Source organism: Halichoeres trimaculatus, unplaced genomic scaffold (genome assembly GCF_033239565.1).
Source record: "Halichoeres trimaculatus isolate MK-OKI-2021-1 unplaced genomic scaffold, fHalTri1.1 fHalTri1_scaffold_19, whole genome shotgun sequence".
Classification (NCBI taxonomy): domain Eukaryota; kingdom Metazoa; phylum Chordata; class Actinopteri; order Labriformes; family Labridae; genus Halichoeres; species Halichoeres trimaculatus.
The window spans coordinates 25,014,336-25,035,969 of NW_027437197.1; the positions used below are offsets into that span (position 1 = coordinate 25,014,336).

Consider the following 21,634-nt stretch of genomic DNA (forward strand, 5'->3'; position numbering starts at 1 on the left):
ACATTGGCCAAAGTTAGGATAGCATGTAAATCTATGATTTCGATATACACCATGGGACTCTGAAGTGCGACTACAATGAACAAACTTTACCTTTAAAACCTTTTGATTGGTTTCTCTTAAATCAATGCCAGGAGCTGGCACAGGCGGTAGCTAAATGGAAACAGACCCAGTTGAACTTTCGCCAAGTGGTTCAGCGTTTTAGCAGCTATAAAAGCATCTTTGTTTGGTATTTTCCTGAGGTGAGCCGTTAGTCGCATGCGGCTGAGCCAGAGACTGCGTGTGAACAGAAGGATGTTATTAAGTTAGCTCATTTTAACTCATGTCTGTGTTTTAATTCTGCTGACCCAGCTTTTATCTCCCCGCTTCTGTTACCTGATTGGCTGGGAGCGCTGGCTGTCAGGTCCAATTTCCTCGCCTCTCCTCCAATCAGGGTGGTCTGTTTTGTGTGTGTCAGCAAGCGTTGTGGTTGTCATTCCATCAGTGGGATCATATAGGGCTGTTTAAACCCACTTCACATCCTATTACTCTCTCTCACACACACACACACACAGGCTTGCACAGAAACATACACACACACACACACACGCACTCACACACTGTGAGGGAGAGATTGAAGAGTATTTAGTGCAGCACAGGGACCTTGGTGTGCCAGTGTCAGTGATGGATTCGGCAGTAGTATCAGCAATGTTGGCTTTTGCAGAAGTGTGTTGTCCACCACTGGGATCTGTCAGACCTGTTCTGCTGAGCCCACACATTCTGCTGACTGCGTGCTCGCTGCTCGCCATTTTTATCTCTCTACTCTGAGTGTGCTTGAGTATGGGAAAGATGTCTCCTATAGTATCATATTACTATTAAACTTTAACATTTGGGTTTAAATAAAGATTACGTCTGGATCAATTAGGGTCAACCATCTCTCATCAGATACGAGTGCATATGCAAAAACCTTTCTCTCCTTTCAAACACAGGAAAAAGCCCCACTTCCACCAAGTGGTTCAGTTTGTTTTGTCTTGGTATGGCGCACGTTTGCGGCATTTTCACTGATTAATTTTGGGACAGATCCTCGAATGACCAAACCATACCGTTCCATGTTTTGGGACCCTTCTGTTGGGGTGCCAGACTAAACCGATCCAACTCCAGAAGGTGGAGCTACAACACTACAGTCCGTTGATTGATCAAAAGAATCATCACTCCCTGGGCTATATTTCTCCTGGCGACACACAGCCGTCTCTGAAACAAACTTTGATGGTTCTTTGTAACAAAGAGCCCCATGCCAGTCACAAAAACATTTAATTGCTGGAAGTCTCCCATCGTTGACTCTTTAGCCCCATTTCCACCAATCAGTCCGGCTTAGATCTAGTTTAGTATGGTACAGGTTTGCTCGGTCAAGCCTGATCCTGGTCGCATCTCCACAGCCAGCAGTGCCCCCTTGTGGTAGGCAGCGTTTAAGCCGGCTGCAGATAGCCATGTCAGTTTCACAATAGCGTGATGCCATGGCAGCACAACATGGAGTACATCTTAGGCCTGAACCACACGTATATGGATATATTCCTAAACGCACATTTTTCTGTCCAATTGGGCCTCTCAACCACACAAACGGAGATTTTTAAAAACGGATAAAAAAAGTGAAGAAATAAAAAAATATCTGGTTGAGTGGATCAATGTAGCGGTGTTAAACGGAGCTGGTGTCAACACGATGACGTCAAGCGGCTAGCAACAAGTCACTTTAGCAACAATTGCCAATGACAAGAATGGTGGCCAACATTTACCACGCTATTTCTCTGTTTTGTGCACTGTTTGCCCTCATTACAGCTCTACAAATGAATGTAATGTTGTAACATGATTCCCAGTGGACATTTTCTCAGGCCTTTTTGCTTTTATAATCCAATGTTACACAAAGTAACAATTCCACCTCATAGTCCATCCACACAAACGACTCAATTTTATTTGTTTTCTTCACCATCTTCTTACTCCATCTACTCAAAACATTCGCGTCGACTGCTTCTTTTTCCTGTGTTTGACTGCACATGCTCATAACATTCTTCTTCTATGGTTGTCACATTTTGCTAACCTGCCACTTATTGGCCAGGCATGGCATTGCAGGCTTCAGAGGCGATCGTTTTCAGTTTGGCCTCTTCATATGGACAGTGATATTTCTGTGGATGGAGATTATTTTTTAAACGAGGACAAAGCAACACAACAAAGAGCAATGATGGAAGACATCCAGCATTTTGTCTTCTTTGTGATTGGCATGTGGCTCTTTGTTACAAAGTACAATTAAGCTTTGTTTCAGAGAAGGGTGTGGAAGAGATGATGCTTTCGACCAATCAACGGACTGCAGTGTTGTAGCTCCACCTTCTGGGGTTGGATTGGTTTAGTTTGGCACCCCAACAGAAGGGTCCCAAAGAGTGGTATGGTTTGTTTTAGTTATCTGGGGATCTGTCTCAGGACTATTCTGTGGAAACATCACAAAATGTGTGCCGTACCAACACTAACTGAACTGAATCTCTTGGTGGAAACAGGGCTTTTGTTTACTATGTAACATTTTTCTCCTTTGTTGGATGAATTAGTGGGATACACTGTGGCCTTTTACCCCCTTTGCTGGGCATTTTCACCAACAAATATCTGCCCCTCAATTTTTCAAAATCATTTTCGTCCACATGCACTGGGCAGATAAATGCAGCTCAAGGCATTTCAGACCCATTTTTGGCAGTGTTTTTTTAGGCCTAAAACCTGTGCCAGCCAATCTGAATGAGCCCATCTTTCAGCTGTGATTTTTGAGAACAGAAAACACTGTTTTCCAACATCTACATGAGGCCATGAAAACCGGAGTTTTCCAAAACATTCACTTTCAGAAAACATTGTTTTTAGTGATGTAAAAATGCTAGCTAGCTGCTATAGCGTCATGCTATCATATAACTGCTATCAGCATCCGGCTTACTCGCCACCTACCACAAGGGGGCATGGTTGGCTGTGGAACAGGATCAGACTTAACCGATCCAACCCGTACCAAACCCCAGTGATACCAACTGGACTTCTAGGTGGAAACAAGGCTAAAGTCCCCTCTGAAGATTTTGATACTCTGTTTTTGTGAAACATCCTCAAACTGCTGCTTTTAGTGTTTTAAATTCTCCATATTCAAGCACCTCGTCTGTTTTTGATGACACACATTACAACCTGCTTTAGAAGGAAAAGGAGAGAGCAAAGGCATAAAAGATGAACTAAATAAATAAAAGAAAAAAAGCACAAGGGAAAGTCTTTTCCCCCCTCCTTGATCTTTTCTTCCTACACAGACACACAAACACTCGCACACAAGATATACTGTACACAGGTGGAGTGTCACCCTACTTACACAGATTGCAACAGATTTGTGGCGTGTAGGAGTTAAAAGAGCTGCTGGGAGCAGATTTAATACCACCGATATTTAAAGAGAGCAGCCCTTTTATCTGAGGGGACAGTTTGCATTATTCATGTTGTGCCCTCTGAGAGATGAACAAAGAGAGAAATAGAGACAAAGACATTTCCCAGAATTATTGTTTCTTTTTTTTTTTAAAGCAGTCAGTGGATTCTTGTTACCAGCGGATCTGAATTCCGCCTTGTTCGTCTGCATGTGTGTGAAAGTATTAAATAACCCCCATCCTTCTTTCTCTTGCTGCTCTTTTCGTCTGCACTGTGAAGAAAGAAATACTGCTGTTAGGTAGCTGTGGATGTGCTGGCTCAGCATGGTGTTCATGTATCTGTCTGTGCTCTTTTGTTTCCAGTGTGCCGGGCCGGCTTCTACAAATCTGCGCTCGGAAATTCAGAGTGTTCCAAGTGTCCACCTCACAGCTTCTCCCACCATGAAGGCTCTCTGCACTGTGGCTGTGAGAAGAACTACTTCCGTGCTGACGGAGACCCTGCCTCCATGGCCTGCACCCGTAAGCGAGCTCACGTCCACCACATACAGCACATCCCAACATATGGAGCTATTTGATATATACGAGGAGTCAGAGGAATCTGGATCTGACGCAGCTACTCCTGTTATTCTCCGATCAGATATCTGAGGGAAGAAGCCCCTCGGTGTAGTGTGGGAGGATTTTTCTCATTAGTCCATAAAACATGCGATGAAATCTGCCTTGGAGAGATGTTTGAACCCATTAGTTTGCCTGTCACTGAGTTTTAGTGTCTTATAATGGACTAAATGCTTTCAGATGCGTTTCACTTTGAATCTTTTTTTGGAGAAAAGTAAATCTGTCAATGCGACCTCTCAAAACACGGCAAAAATAAAGCTATTTAATTAAAAAAAGACGTATAACTGAACAGTAAGTGTATGATTGTGACATCCAGAGGCTTTAAAACACAACTTAAATGTCCCCAGACAGGATCCCGTGTGAGGAGTTTTAGAACCTTTATAAGGCGTGATCTCGTTTGCTGTTGGATTTCTCCTCATTAAACCGTTAATGATCATTAAACCATTGTGCGGTTTCCAAATTAAGCAGTAAAAGTAGCTTAATAGACAAACAGCTTCGAAATTCCTTTGTTATCTAAAGGTCACCAATGCTAAAATCTCTCCATCGCCTTCTCCCGCTCCCCTACACGATCCTCCTTTGTCTCCCTCTGATGCGAATGGATTGCAGATGCAAGCTTTCCAAAATGCATTCCCCCATAAAACTATAAATCTCTGCATTCCCTCATGTCAGGTTATGGATACATCCGTTGCTAAACGTGCAAGGAAAGAGGAAGAAAAATGCTTTATTGTGTGGAGAACAGTCGAATTTACAATCTAACGCCCACAGCCATCGACTGAATCCTAATTAGGAAGACAGTCACGGAGGGTCCCTGTTGTCATTATCTCAATGCCATCTTGTCAACTAGGCAAATTTTACCTCATTGGGACAGATTGAGCGACATGATGGCTGCAGATGAATAGACACATTGTTAGAAGATAATGATCGTGATTATCTCAGAAGGGATTTTACTCTTGGCGCTGTGATAAAGGGTTGTTTAGAATTAACTCAAAAGTGTCGACCAAAAACCTCATATAGCAGGGATAGAGAAAACTTTAAAGGGGACATATCATGCTGATCCCTGATTTGATACTTACATATAATATAATACATTTGAAAACAAGACCTTTCTCCCCCTGAATTTTCAAAAAATGAGATATTGTATTTTTTCTGATATCCCAGAACGAGATTTGATGCCTCTGAAAATAGGTAATTGCCATTTGGCCTCGAGATTTCGACCGTCGTGACGACACGAGGATCCTTTCTTTTTATTGGAGTAATCTGATAAAGCAGCTCCTCCTCTGTGATGTCAGTTAGTCACACAACCACCACCGCTCGGTGTGATACACCCACCAAGAGCCGAGTATAAACTGTACATGTTACGAAGCGTCCTGAGATGATCTGTGTCCAGGTGGATTTTCTTCCTCCTGTGCTGCAGAATCGTCTGGGTCTGACTCGGGGTCCAATACAAAAGGACGTATCCTACACTCTGCCATTTTATTAGTGCTATCAATGCCTTACAGTGAAGTTTTGGCAAACAGCAAACTCGCTCGGTCTGCTCCATTCAATGTGACGATTTTGTAAATACTGCCATGCTGCAAAAACCGCCCCCTGGCTCTACCCCCTCCGCCCCTCTGATAGAACTGACCAATCAGAGCACAAAGAGCTGTGACGTTGCGAGGTTACTGGAGGTCATTCTCCAAACGGAGCGTTTCAACGAGATCTTCAGAATGGCCTAAACTGAGGATATTGAGAACGCTATTGTGGGGCAATAAAGGAACTAAATGACTTGTACTGAGGGCAAAAATGGTTTACAGGCATCCTAGTCTGGCATAGTGAAAAGGAGAAACAAGCATGATATGTCCCCTTTAAGACACACATTCACTCACACACATACTCCCAACCTTATGGTATTTCCTGTTATATCTGACATGAGACGCTTTTTAACAGCTGTGCAGCATTGTATGAAGTATATTTTGTCTACTGTCGAGGATTCAGCTCGAGCGATTAAAAATGCATCAAAAATCTCTGTGTCCCACAGCATCGGCAGCAAATTAGCACAAAAGGGCAGAAAAAGTGCCAGTCTGACTCACTAATAATCACTGTTGCTTTAACTTTTTGAGCGCGCAAAGTAAAATCTTTTCTTTTTTTCTTCTTTTTTTTTTCCAAACTGCATCTGCTAACATCAGGAGTCTGGAAAAAATGCCCAAAGAGAACCATCAATATTTAAGTCCCAGTGTGAGGAAGAGGAGAGGACTCACATATCCTTAGGTCTTACACAACATAATTCATCTCACATGTTCATATCTCCGTCCATTTTTTCTTTATCCTGACATTTGAAATTGCGATATGATTGCCTGCATGTGCACATGTGCATGCCAGTGCAGGATTTATCTCTCAGGGATTACATGTGTTTGATGTGGTCAGTTCAGTTAACTGTAAAGGTGAGCTGTCTGGGTCAGAATCAAAAGAAGAAGAAGAAAAAAAAACATCTTTCCTGAAGACACAGTCCTACCTCTAACACATACTGAAGCCTGTGTGAGGATCTTTTTATTTGTGTTGATTTTTCACACTATGAGGGAGTTCACTCAGCCAACAACATCAAGAGACATGAATCATTTCCCTGCTATTAGCTCTGTTTAAAGGTCTCGTTTACAAAGCTCATGGCTCTGATGATATTTAAACTTAAAAGAGTTCATAAAGTTCTGCACTTATGTGCTGTTTGCTTCAGTTTTAGGTTAACTAAGAACACACTTTACTAATCCCCAAGGGAGATTCAGGCAAAAAAGAAAGTATATAATGCAAAATATTCAATGATATATAAATCTGAGTTTGTGAGCAGAGTGGAGGGCAAGAATTAACGCTCCTCACGGCCCAAGAAGTCCCACCATGCCTCAGTGCTCAATGGAGACTGCGTCCCCGTTCCACACTCGCATCACAGATCTCAAATAGGTCAGAGGTAATAAAATATTTGTACTCATATACTGTACTCGCATAGATTTTGGCCCAGATTTGAGCATAGATCAGACTCTTACTGTGAGCAAAAGCGAGTGAAAATTAAGCAGGAGAGCATCCCACGTATATAAACAAAAAAAGGGGGAAAAAAATCCCCTGTTGCACTCCTTTCAAAATTTTTCCACTCTGCTTCCCCCTTGCGTATGCTTTGCTTACATGCTCTGATATAAATAGAATAAATAGAATAATAATATAAGTGTGAACAATAAAAAATGTCTTTCAGAGACGACAGCTTGGCCACCACTCTATAGTCAAGCCTCCACCTTCACAGGATCCAGGACTCAGCTGGATTTCTTCACTGGTCTGCTTGGTTAGCATGGCTAGCTTATCCATCTTACTAGAGATAGATCTTATGTTCCCTATAATGATGGATGTAAGGACAGGTCAATGTCGTTCCTTTTTAGTTCACACCATAGCACCAGCTTGTCATCCTCACCTCTCCTCCTCAGCTTGCAGAGAACACCAGCCCCAGCACTGGCTAGCATCGACATGCTACAGGCTGCTAACAGGTGAAATCTTGTATGTAAACAATACAACCACGGTTATACGTAGGATCTTAAAAAAAAAAAATACCACTGCAAATGCAACCACCTTGGCGTCAGTGACCAACAAATGAGACATAAAAAGTAACAACAGGCTGCAAATACAAAGACGACCAAAAAGATCAGAAAAACAAAGCTGAAAAAACAACAATGAAAAGCAAGCATTTAACCCCTTGCACATGTTTTGTGAATTAGATGATGTTGTTTTGGCTCATTTGCACAATCCGTTGGTCAAAAAGGCCCTCTGTGTATAAAGCAGCACCCTTTTCTCTTTGCTCATCTCGTCCTGTGCATGTCAGGCAGGGATAGTGTTTCCAAACAAATCTCTTTCTGTGTTATTGCAACAGTCAAGTATATCCCTGACTGTGAACACATGGGTTTACTGAGAAAAAGTAAACAAAGCTTGTTTTTAGAAAGCTGGTTGTCATCTCGTTGGATATAGAATATGGAATTTGTCCATATTGTCAAAGGTGTGGCTGATAAGAGGTATATATTTGGGTAATTAAAAAAGGCATCACTGTTGGGTTCATTTGGATGTAAAACCAAAAAGCTGAGATATCCTTACAGTAGCTTTAAGGATGTTATGAGGAGGATCGGTTTTAATTGGACTGCCTCGCCACCTTCTGGCCCGGAGTCTCCACACACTGTTGTAATGACTTTTGGCGAGGTGTGTGAGTATTTTGGAAAAAAATGTCTTTGTTCAAGATAACTTTTTAGCAAATACAATGCGACAAGGTAAGGTATATATCAGTACAGTTACGTAGCACTGTTGTTTGAAACGTGACTACAAGAAAACGCTGTAAGTTTATACTGTAGGTCAGCAGCTAGCTATATGTAGCTCTACTAGCAGCCTGGTGCTATGACACATAGACACGTTAGTAGGCTAACGTGACAACAGGCTAACTGTCAGTTCATACAGTAGTTTAGTAGCCGTTCATAGGTAGCGCCGACAGCCCAATACTGTAAAATATGTGACTGTAATGTGTAACGTCAGTGAATCCTGGGTATGTCCTGCCAGTCATCTACCAATCAGAGCTAACGTAACCTCACTCTTCATTTTACTGATAGACTCTCAAGTTTGAACAGACCACTGCAGAATAACTGCTGACTGTGGGTTGGAAACAACATTAGCACAAACTAAATTAGCCTTTAGCTCGTGCTCTATCACTCTCTGTTTATCTTTCTTCTGCTCTTCTGTCCTTTTTTCTGTCTGACAGTTTGGCTCCAGTGTCCACCATCACTACAAAATTAATCACAGAAATCATTTTCAACAGAGAAAAACACAGATCTCTCTCCTTTGTCAGTCGGCGTAGTGTTGTCATAGAGACTTAGACATGCCATAAATCAATCTGGTCCTGCTCGACCTTGATTAGAAGGCTACAAAGAAGCTAAGTAGCATTTCTAAATAACTTACATTGGCACTGATAATCTCATTTTTAAGTGTGGATAATGATCGGGCATATATATGTAAAAGGCAGGATAATTTACTCTCTCTTTTTTTCTTTCTTCCTTTTTTTTTTTTTAGCACATTTCAACAGTGAAGGACAAACAGTTTTGAGGGTGAACTTGACAAACTGTCTCATGTTTATTGTTGATCCAAAGTGAACTGATCCTGGTGGTTGGGAGATATTCCAGAATGGTTCACTAGTGACTGATTCCCTTAATTAAAAGTGCCTTTTCCAATAGTTACTGTGTCTTGGATGGGCTTTTTTCATGTAGCAAATTTAATCTCTACTGGTAAAAGTCTTATTCAATTCTAAATTGCAATTTTCAGCACATCGGTCTTATACTCCTGATGAATGCATCCTTTATCCATATTTCACCCTCATATTTAAAGCCTGTCTGTGAGAGATTATTTAGTCTAGGAAAACTGCTTTGGGCTTCCACTACCCTGACAACACAAAACATGTTAGCATGAGTCTTAGATTTTACAGACTTTCACAAACACTAATGTGCTTTCCACAGTTTTGAAAGATAATTGAGAATTCTCCTTTTGAATTTCAGCTCAGGCAGTGAGTGCACGTTTCAAAAACTGGAGCCACGCATAGTTTGAGAATGAAGTAAATACTTGTCAGTCAAAAAAAAAAGAGAAAAAGAATTTTGTCTCAAACACAGTCCTCTAAGCTTGTTTCAATCTCCTCCCTCCTCCCTGCTCAAGCTCCTGGAGTTATTTGGCAGTTTTGTTTTGTCCTCCATGCAATTACAGTCTTACAGGCTTTGATATAAATAAAAAAATCTCTGGAAGTATTCAGAGAAATCTGTTTGTAATAAGACGTCTTTACTTTTATACGTCAGTCTGAATTTGAAAGAGGCTTTCTTGTGAAGGAGCTCATGTCACGCTGTTTTCTTCTCTTACTGATCCAGAAAGGGAAACAGATATTTACTGTATTAGATGCACTCGGCCTTTTAACTGAAACCTGGGATTACACTCAACCTCAATGTAACTAAAGTGACAGAGAAACTGGGCCCTGAGATAAAACAATATTCTGCATTTTTAAAACTGTTTCACAGGTTGTGACTGGCTTCAATCGCTCTTGAATAAGTTTATGTGCTTTCCTTTCATCTAAACCTTTTTCCTTTCACCAAAACTATAAAATACTCAATAATCTCCGTCTCACCTCTCTCCTGTCACTCAGGCCCTCCATCAGCTCCCCGAAATGTGATCTCCTCCATCAACGAGACTTCCGTTATCCTGGAATGGAATTGGCCAGAGGACCTAGGCGGACGTAAAGACATCACCTTCACCGTCCTCTGTAAACGCTGCCGCGGGGTCACTGCTAACGGCAGCAACCCCGGGACCCTGCGCTGCGAGCCATGTCGGAGCAACGTTCGCTTCTTGCCAAGAGCCACGGGCCTCCACAACACCACCGTGACAGTGGGAGATCTGCTGGCTCACACCAACTACACGTTTGAGATCGAAGCACAGAACGGAGTGTCATCGCTGGCGCCCAAAATGAGGCAGTACGCTGCTGTCACCATCACCACCAACCAAGCTGGTGAGTTCAGTTGACGGAAAGCCTTCAGATAATCAGGCAGATATACTTCTCAAAGCATTTGATTTTCAAGGTTTCATTTCAATGACAGTAGTAGTCACTTTTACTGAAAAGTAGCTGTTTTTGGAGAGCAATACAAAATTCCTGTGAACTCAGAGCCACTGTCACTCAGCTGAATCTAACAGGTCAATGACTCAAAGATGATTACTAGGTCCACTGAGTGGTTGAGTGGTGAAAAGTTTTAGACATTGTAACTGGAAAGTAAAAAATACAAGAATGCACAATGATCCTCAAATATAAGGGTTGAATTTTAAAAACTGCCTGGAAAAAGACATTACAGCAGTAAAGTTATTGTTTTGCAAATATAGTTAATTTGACCCAGCAAGGTAGGTTGCTCTATTATAACCCAACAAATGAATTAAATATTTGCCTGAAATTCTGGGTCAAATTAATTACAATTCTGTTTTTTTTCAACTACATAATTTTTTTCAGTATTCTATTAAAATGCTTTGTTAAATTAACCAAAACATGGATCATAATGAATAAATAAATAAACAAATAAACAGATAAGATAAAAGGTCACTCTATTTCCACTTATTTTTAAACATGTTTTGTGAAGCTGTGGAGCACCGACAGTCAGTCCGTGCTGTGGAACACAGACAGCAGGTACGTGCCATGGAGCACAGATAGCCAATTCATGATGTGAGTGGCACAGACAGCCTTGCCCCCCCCCCCCCATGTTACATCACAACTGCATACAGGAGCGTCTCATAACCATTGCGTTACCTTCTTACTCACAGCTACAAAACATTATCTCAACAAAAATTACTTTGCTGTAATCATTGTCTTCAAACGTGAAGCAGCAGTTGTGTGAAGTTTGGTTTTGCAGGTGTCTGATTAGTGGAGCACGTCTGTTATAGAAATGTTATTATATGACACAGATTATGTTTTTCATGGTGTGGCAGCATTATGCTCCTGTAAATGTGGTTTACAATGAATATTTTCTTGATGGGTCTTACATAACAAAGCAGGACTTATCTTTCTTATGCATATCACTTATAGATATGAACATTGTTTTTGAGTACAAGCTGCTTTTCTTAAAAAAAAAATCAAATTTTGTACTTTTATGCAACAACTTGTCAAACATATGTGATACAACTGTCAGTCCCCCAACTCTGCATCCCGTTCTCTCCCCTTCCACAGAACCTTATCCCATTATACACTGGCCATAGTTTATATGCTCCAAACATATGTACTCCAACCATCAGCTCAGACATTTATAAGGCCATCCCAGACCACTATCCCCGTCTTTAACGACCAGGATCAGATGTCTTCCTCCTCCCCAGAAAAAGTGTCCCATCCTTTTAACAGACTATCTTAAAGTGAGGATGGGCTCCTAAAACTCCCATCAATCTTTTATACAAATATCTCTCCACACATCCAGGCCTGAAAAGAAGAAGAGAGTCAAGCAGTGAAATTCCAAGAGTAAAATAAATCTAGCTCTTGTAAATGGCGCCAAACCTCAGAAATCCCAAAGTCAAGCAAGGAATGTACAAAGGTCCCACAGCAGAGCATCATTGTATTCCCTTCCATCTCCCCATTCCCCTCACGGTTCTCTGACACAGCTTGCTTTGTGTTTGTTCATATTTTTGTTTTGGCAGATTAGAGTTTTAATCTGTTTTTCATCTCTGTTTTTCTTCTAAAGGAGACACAGGATCCTCTTTTACTCCCAGTCACTTTTCTATCCAAAACCCACAGTCGTCCTCTTCTTAATGTACCTCGCCATGCATATCAGGGCATTTTTGTTCCAGACTTTATTGAAGGCTTGAAAGTTGCCATACAACGAGGTCAGACCAACACAATCCATCACAAGATGATGACAGGCAGATGGCAAGAGCTGTGAATTCAAACGTAGTGGTGGGACTGCTGATTCAGTGGAAGCGACTGTGCTTTCAGCTCTGTTTATTTGATTCTCAATGCAGACAAGACATCGGCTTCCACCTGCTCTGTATCAGGAGCTTTAGAGTCTCTTTATTTTCCAGCTAACTGTTTGCACATTGTCTATTTCCATACACTCACTGTGTGACACCAAGCTCAGTCATGTTCATCCTGGAGAAAAACTGCTTTTGCACCATCACACGCTATTAAAGATGCAGCTCTTGCCAAAGCATGATTTTGTTGTGGATACAAATGAATGAAATACAGATCTTTTCTTTAATACTCCTTCAAAATAACAAGTGACCAGATAAAGCTCTGATTTGCGGCTACATGAAATCAGTTGACATAGCAGTTTTAGAACTTCTTTACCCTCCATGGTACCTCGTTGCTTCTAGGCAGCAAACCCATTTTTGGCCTTTACACTCACACAATCCATCCCAGTTGTCATAAAATACTTTAAAAATAAAGAGAAAAGTTTAATGTACTTTATTCAATAATTAATTGAAATAATTATTTAAAAATACAAATGTTACCCTGAGGCAACACTGTACCAGTATCCAGTATTTTGGTTACTGTCTTTAGGTTTACGAACTGTTCAAAAACAAACTGGTCATTAGATTTAATTCTGTACCTCTAAAGTTTTCACCTAGATAAATTTGATGTTAGTTTTAGTAAAGTTCAGACTCACACTGTAAGCTCTGGTCAACTAAAAAAAAACTTTGTGAGCCTTCTTTGCAGAGATATCCTCCACACATTTTTCCTACAATGAAAAGTCTCCTGAAAGCCTCAGAAGTGAAGTCTTTAATTGAATAGTTCATGTAAAGTTAGATAAAAAAAATATTCAGACTCCTTGACCCATTCATTTCAATGGTTTCAAGTTTTAACACATTTTGCATAAAAACCCATAAAACTTTTGCATAAAAAGTCAAGTATTATCCATGTGTTTTTGAAAAAAAAAGGTTGAAATATAAAAAAAATACTTTTTGTCATCACTGACCATTATGGCACAATATTGCTTCAAGACAACAAATCAAATAAAAATATCTAAAAAATAAAAAATACTTTTTTGAAAGTTTCCTTTTATTATGTTTATTTGATCTATTTTAAGATGAAAGAAAGAAAGTAAGAAAGAAAGAAAAACCCCAATTAAAAAACACTTTTTCTAACTAGTATCACTAAGCCTCCACTGAGGGTTAAACGCTGATTTATTGGGTAGTCTATTTTGTTTGCAGTGAATCCCAACACACTTGAGCAGTTTTTACCTTGCAAATTCATGGATTTTAGAGTTACTCAGTCAAAAACATTACTTCTACAGAACAGGTTCATCTTTCTGTGAACCTTGATCCAGTGATACAGAGCAGAAAAACAAAACTAAAATAACCTTAATTTAAATCTCTTTAGGGAAAAAAAAAAAAAAAACTTTATTCTTACTGCCAAGCTTTACCAGTTGCAAATAACCTCATTTTACTATTTAGGTCAGAAAGCAGAATTCACTATAAGAGTTACATCAGACGTGTTTACATAGACTACATTTCTCCTCTGAAAATACTGGCTCCAGTGAAAACATGGTATAAGATTTAATCAGGTCTGGTGCTGACGTGCACTCACAGATTTGATCAGCTGTCTGGGCATGTGCAGAAGAGACGTCATTCCGCCTCATACCCCTCTACTCCTCCAGTCTATGTAAACATGGCAGCTGGTTTACAGCAGAGAGTTTGTTTTTGCTTGATACACTCAAAGAATTAGGCATGGAATAATGGCTCAACAGAAAAACACAAAATGTTCAAAAAATGTCCCCTAAAAAAATGCCTGAAGTCAGGATGGATTGAAGCAGGGAGCTGCTTAAAGGTGAATAAAAGCCACTGAGGATACTCTGCAGAAGTCAAGTTTTTGACTTGACTTTGAAGCTGGCGTCGTCTGCAAGTGGAAAGTTTGTTGTATGTAAAGACATTGAAAGTGTGTAAAAGTAATAGTGGTCCAGCTGACAAGGTGGTCTGGCAGGCTGCAGGTAATACGCAGACATCCTATTTTTGCCAGGCGCTGGAGCTGTGACACAAAAACTCAGCATAGGGAAGATCAAGCGGGACAGTAAGTCATGACATCCTCGGTCTGTGACTCCAGCTGTCTGTCAGTCATGCAGCTTGTTGGACTGAACACGCAACCGGTGTAAGTTGACAAACGCAGTCAAGATGCAAAGGAACAGACATATCTGGTGTATTTCAGGGGCTACATGATTAAGGGATCAACTCTTTGACAACTTATAAAAATTAAGTATGGGCATCCACCATTGTTGATTTATTTCCATGTTGAAAGAATGGGAAGCTTACCCTCTCTTTAAAAGAAGCGTACCCCCTCTTTAAAGTTACAGAGGTGCAGAAACAAATGTCACTTCTTTACTGTGAGAAAAGGTAAAATTACATTTGTTTAGCATCAAGCTTGAGCCATGCAGAGCTCTGAGGGCAGACTCACAGGCAAACACTGACAGAGATAAAATAAATACACTCACACACACACACTCACACACACACACAGAGCAAACTTTCCAAAGGAGCTTGTCATTGTGACAAATTTAGAAATGTGAAAGGTCAAGTGAAGCCATTATGAGCATGCAAATTAATGCCTGCTTTGTTTACTCTGTGTTGTTTCTGCCTGAGTGTATTAGAGGTGACAACACTCAGACATGACCTCTTTAAAGTGACAAACAGGGATGAGTGGAATATATAGATCATGTGGTGTGTGTATATATACGTGCGTGTGTCTCCAGGCTGAAAGATCGGAGAGATTTCTTTGCTGAAAATTAAGAAAGCCTAAATAAAAAAGACAGAATGGTTAGACAAAGCTTTGGAGTCTTTGTTAGTAAGCACTGTAATCTGTGTGGTGAGAGGATTTTCTGTGATTAGAATATATATTGGATCTGAAGAGGACGTATTAACGCTAAGAGAGTCGTGGGTGTGCTCTGAATATCAAGAAACATCTTCAATAGTTGAGTGATTGTGAGTAAAGATGGATCATGGTGTTTCCATTTCGTAAATCAAACACACACTTATGCTTCTGAAGCACGTATACATTAAACACACACTGTGTCACGGTACCAACTTTTCCTAGTACACACACACACACAGTCACACACTCACAGCCCTCTCTCGAACAAATATCTGCGCCTGCAGCTGCACACTCTCCATCAGCCCTGAGAGTTTACAAGGATTAGGTATGTCAGTGCAGCAGCCCCACCCGTCTATACACTCTGCTTCACATAAACACACACACGTACAGATGCCAAAGCTGTTAAAAGCTGGATTAAGCGTTTCCCTGGGAAGAAGCTGTGTGTCCTGGCTGTGCTGTCAAGGTGCTGTCAGACAGCTCGCCTCCCTCCATCTCCTTTGCCCTTCAGTCATTGTCATAACAACTGTGAACAACATTCAGCATCAACTTTAAATGATGGTCAACACAGAGATGGATCCTTCTCTGGACTGTTTATTATGAGGTTAATGCTCTCATTAATATTTCATCGTAGCATGTGTTTACATATCAATAATGTACACTCAGAAAGTCAGGGGGTAACAGATCAATGTACCAACAAAGCAGTGTGATCAGAGACAGATCTTCATTGGCCAGACCGTCATGTAGTCTGAAGATGGACTGATGCCATGTTTACCTTTAATAAACACCAACCAGTGACACTTCACAGACTCTGACTGACCTGAAACCTTCCTGAAGCATCACACCACTGTTGTTCATCATCACCTTTTAGGGGCTGATAGTTGATGTATGATCTCAGTGCAGTTACTTTATTAAGACGCCGCTACAGTAGCTTGAAATCTCTGCCTTGTTGCCACACAGTAAAGGCCCAACCTAAGGGCTTTTGGCAAACAAAATCAAACAGTCATAGGCAGGCAGGCGATGCTTGAGGGATTGTGGGTCATTGGTGTTTAAAAAATACAGGAATATTTTTAATTTTGTTATGAAATAAAATATACCAACAGACTTTAAAAAAAGTGAGAGTAGATCGACTGAGAAGTCAAGATTGGCTCATTTACACACGTTCATACTGAAGTGTTTCACTTTGTGAAAAAAATAACATGTATGTGCATTAAAAAAAAAAAAAAAACATATTGGAGTATTAAAACACAGAAAAACACATTAATGAACAAACATTAATAACAGACATTACCTCACAACAGTACATTTTAAATATGTGGGGATTAAGGCATCTTTAACAGCTTCAAGGGGCAGGAATGAACAATTTTGTTAAAAAAAAAAAAGAAAAGAAAAAAAAAGGTTGTTTTTGCTTTTTTTGAGCATTTTAAAAACATGGCAGCTCAATGAGAGTATGTTTTGGTTTGAATAATGAATTATTTGATTCAACATAATTTGATTCATTTATTTAATTCTATTGAAATTTATTACTTTCTCTTTATGGTATTGACCTGTTTATATAGAATGAACCCAATTATCTTCAGAAAAAGACTCTGATAACCAAAATCTACTATCAAAATCAACTGTTTTATTGAAATTTTGAGAAAATTATTGGAATAATAAATAGAGACTGTTTTCATTTTTGGCTTTGAATCCAATCACTAAGATCTGTGTTTAAATGTAATTCTGATGACAGCTCTGTTAATTGTCATGCCTACGTTACGTTTTTCAGTAAACTCAAAGCCCTCTTGTCAGTATCTTGGTAAAGGCTGCTTTGAGGACCACGATGAGTGTTTCTCTTTCAGTTTCTATTTTTTAGACAGTATTTTTGGACGTGCAATCTTGAGACATTTCACTCCATAACTCCATGTTTTTTGTCTGCCTGACAGTTGTTTAACATCTCTGCAGCATTGACCGTCGTTATCTTAACATTAGCATCATAACTCCACCTCAGTTGTCAGTTAAATCACCCAACTGTTGGTCCACCTTGCTCTGTCTAATTTCTGTCTTACCTTGCTATGTCTAAACCCCTGCCACTGCGTCTCTGCTGTGACTGACAGATGACCTTGGTCAGTGTGAGGTCAGAGTGAGGTCAGAGTGAGGTCACAGGCCTAACAAAAAGCTGGTGCCCTCTGCTGTTGTGGTTGTGTAGTGGCCCTAGACAACTATCAGCATGTGTCAGACCCCGATTATGATGCAACCCCCCCTTTCATTTCTTATATTCAGGTTAATACCGTAATTTATTCCACTTCATGTATTTATTTTTTTATTAATCAATTAATGTATTTTCAATTTATTATTATTATTATTATTATTATTATTATTATTATTATTATTATTATTATTATTATTATTAATAATATTTTTAATTTATTTTGTATTATTTATTTATTTATTTATTTGTACCCTGTCAACAGTCACAACAATAACAACATTAGCATTGCTCTTTGACAGCTGTACTGTATCATCCATCCTTTCTCCAAACTGCTTATACTATTTTATTGTCACATGGAGGGTTGTAGCAAACCACAGCAGTCATTGAGGTTCAATCTAAGACAGACAGTTGTTAACAAACAGACTCAACGCTGAGTCACCCATTGGCTTAATGAGCATGTCTTTGTACTGGATGGTGTTTTCATGTGTGTGGGTTTATTCACTTCCTGTGAAACTATGAAGCTAAGCACTGAACCACTCTGAGACTGTCACTACAGTGATAGGCCTGATTATTGGTACCATAACTAGTATTACTATCAGGATCAGTGAAGCTATCAAAACAGCTGAGCATCACTTCAGACTCTCAGCCAGTTTGGTGCAGAATACCAATGTGTGTATCCTATCCTTGAAATCACAGGTGAGAGGCACTGAAGGCCACTTTTTAAGACCATTATGGGCCTTGTATGCTGTATCAGTTTTACAGTTACACCACAGACAGAAACACAGAGTGACAGCAAATAAAGTGCCCAGTAATAGCAATGCAGTGAGAGAGAGGGGGAATAAGGAGGAGGAAAGAGGAGGAGGAGGAGAGGAACTTGAAGCTGCCTCCAAGCGGCCCAGACACAGTAAATCATTACCACCATAAACCACAGAGCCAATAAAAAACACAGCCTCACCCCGCTATCAGAACCAGAGGGAGAGGAGGAGAGGAGGAGCAGGGGGTATAGAAACAGATTCTCCCCATCTGGATTCATTACGGGAGAAAAAATAACTTCCCGCGGAAATACACGCAAGTTTATGCACGAAGAGACACAAACACACACTCTCACACAAGCACGGACACACTCAGCAACTATATAATCACAATCAAGAAAAGGCTCGAACATTTCAAAGACAAACATGTTTTTTCCTGTGGTCTAATAAAATTAAAAGTCGATGCCTCAGATGCCGAGCCGGCCCCAGAGCTGCCTGGCAATTAGAGAGCAGTAAAAAAGGGAAATGAGAAAGGGAGTGAGGAGAGACGGAGAGACGGAGAAGGGTGGGGGATGGCGGTGCCCGATGGAGAGGAGGGATGTGCTGAATTACTAGATTGGGACCATGTGAACTCCCTGAGGCACGGCAATGCATGGGTGCAGGATTGGCGAGTAAGATTGGCAAGAGAGGGAGAGCCATAACAGAAGAGACAGTTAAAGACAGGAATGGAGGAAAAAAGGTTTAAATGCTGGGCTTAGATGGAAGCTAGCAGTTTCCTGCAGCAACTCATGTAATTAGTTAAATATGTATAAAAGCAAACGTAAAACTTACCGTTTTAGTGTAGCTTTTAGCTAAGGTTTCACTTATTTAACTATTTATCTACATAAGTTCTGAACTTATTCTGTTTGAAATCTTAAGTTTTAGTTAAATATATATTTATTTATCTTTTATCTGTTTAAACTTCATTATTTATGTTATTTAGTTCACTGCTTCCATCAGCTTTTAATTTCTGCACTTTCAAGTTGTAGTTTTACGTCATTTTCGCTTTACTACTTTAGTCTTTTTGTATCCTGTTATCTTATTTCTTCTATTGACTGGGTTGTTCTATTTTCTTTACTTGCGTTCAGCATTGTACTTTAGCTGCAGTGTTTTCTCATTAAGGTCTCCAGTTAGTGTTTCCAAAGTTCCTCAGCTCATCTGATAGATAGATTTTAATTGTGGAGGATGGAGGGTTGTATGTTGATGTGTGTATTTATGGGGGTTGTCGGGTCTTCATTTTTATTATTATTATTTTTAAAATATTTTTCCCTTATCATTATTTTATTTTTCTCTATTTACTTCCTATTTTGTTGTTATTTATTTACTTTTCTCTATTTACTTCCTTATTTCTCACTATTTTTTTTTAATTTATTATTATTATTATTATTATTATTATTATTATTATTATTATTATTATTATTATTATTATTATTACTACTAGTAGTAGTTGTTGTAGTTGTAGTTGTAGTAGTAGGAGTAGTAGTAGTAGTGGTAGTTGTTGTAGTACTAGCACTAGTAGTATTAGTATTTTTTTATTTTTTATTTTTTATTTTATTTTATTTTTTTTTTATGTTAAGCACTCTGTGCTACCACTCCTATGTATGGAAAGTAGGGATAGGTACCTTTCACATTTGAATCAATACAGTACCAATTCCCGGTACCTGTCAATCGGTATCGGTACTCAACGGTACCAATTTTTCAGTACTTTTGTGTGTGTAGATGGCAAAAATATCTTCTTTTTTTATAATAAAATGTAAATTTTGTTTTTATTTAACATATTTATTCTTCAAAATATAACCCTGTAATGCTGTTTTCATGTCCAGCATGTAAAATTACCTACTCTTCCACTCCCTTACAGTCACAAGTTTGCATTTAGCTACTTAAATATGGTACCTTTTGATTTCACATGAATCGGTACCCGGTACTTTTGACTGAATTCGGTCGGTACCTATAGAAGTATCTAATTCGGTACCCACCCCTAATGGAAAGTGCTTAATAGATGAAGTCTGATTGGTTGTACTCTGATAGTGTCCTGCAGTTTTATAATTGCAAACTCTCTTAGATATGTCTGTTGTTTAGCTGATGTTTACTCAAGAGTTTAGAATTTTTAAACATTGTAAGTCACAATTTCACACATATTCTACAGTTAAGTAATAAAGGAAAATACAGATTTATTAATGAAAAATAAAGTAAAACTTGAGAAACTCTAAGCTGTAATAACAACAAAAGGAAAAAGTGTTGTTTTGTTTGTTTTTGAGACAATCTCTGACCCATTTTGCACAACATGTTTACAGAGATGTATTTAAAAGCCTGTGTGACATTATGATTCTCTTCAAGCTGGTGTTTGCATTTCGCTCATGGGCCCGTTCCATCCACCAGCTCTTGGCTGCAGCTATTAACGCGGCCCCACTGGGCAGCAAACTGAATTAGGCTAACAGGAACCATAGACAATTGCCAGGATGCAGCACCAGGGACTGAACTTCCATTGAACCTCACCATTAAAGGAACTCACTCTTCCTTTTCCCACTCTGTGTTTCCCACCCAGCTCCCTCCCCGGTAACAGTCATCAAAAAGGAGAAGACGTCTCGAAACAGCGTGTCCCTGTCCTGGCAGGAGCCGGAGAGACCCAACGGCATTATCCTCGACTATGAGATCAAATACTACGAAAAGGTTGGTGCGGAATATATAACTAAACACTTAACTTGGTGCCCATAGGAAAGACAGCTTTGTAAATGCTGCTTCTTAAATCTTTGTGAAACATTTTTGTAGAAGGCTTTGCTGTGTTTCAGCTGATTTTTGCTCAAAGTTTGATAAAGAAAAAAAAATCTGCACTTTGCTGGGTTTCCACACATGAATTAGAAAATTTAGGAAATACAAATATTCACTTTTTAAATGAATACTCTGATGATAGTATATTTTCAATGTTAAGCTTTGTTTTATGTTATAATACAAGCCTGTTGGGTTTGTGTCTGTCAGATACTGATTCATAAGGTGCATTACCTAAGTTCACCAGCATGCTAAATGACTAGGGATGAAACTGTTTGTGAAAATAATCAGAACTGTTTGGTTTACCTGACTTGGTTAAGGGCACGTGTCTAGTCTGGTTTATGTTTTTTTGTTTTTTGTCTTTTGCTTTACTTTTCACTTTGGAGCGTGTGTGTAGTTACAATCATACTCATGAGCAATGTGAGGTGAAGGGGTACAGCAGGATGCTTGTGGAGGAAGGTGTGTTTGTTAAGACAGAGTTAGAGGATGAACCTATCATTCTACTGTTTAGGAGCACTTTAAATTCAGTGTGAGC

At 39.6% G+C, this 21,634-nt stretch overlaps 1 protein-coding gene across 2 annotated transcripts in view; it reads left to right on the plus strand.

The window, feature by feature from the left end:
- Window positions 1–21,634, plus strand: part of epha3 (eph receptor A3) — a 163,951-nt gene that overhangs the window by 83,833 nt on the left and 58,484 nt on the right. For both annotated transcript variants that reach the window (XM_074694185.1, XM_074694184.1), the window contains exons 4-6: window positions 3,759–3,914; window positions 10,177–10,536; window positions 20,879–21,003. In XM_074694185.1, coding sequence (XP_074550286.1) covers window positions 3,759–3,914; window positions 10,177–10,536; window positions 20,879–21,003 — 641 coding nt within the window. The remainder of the gene's footprint in view (window positions 1–3,758; window positions 3,915–10,176; window positions 10,537–20,878; window positions 21,004–21,634) is intronic.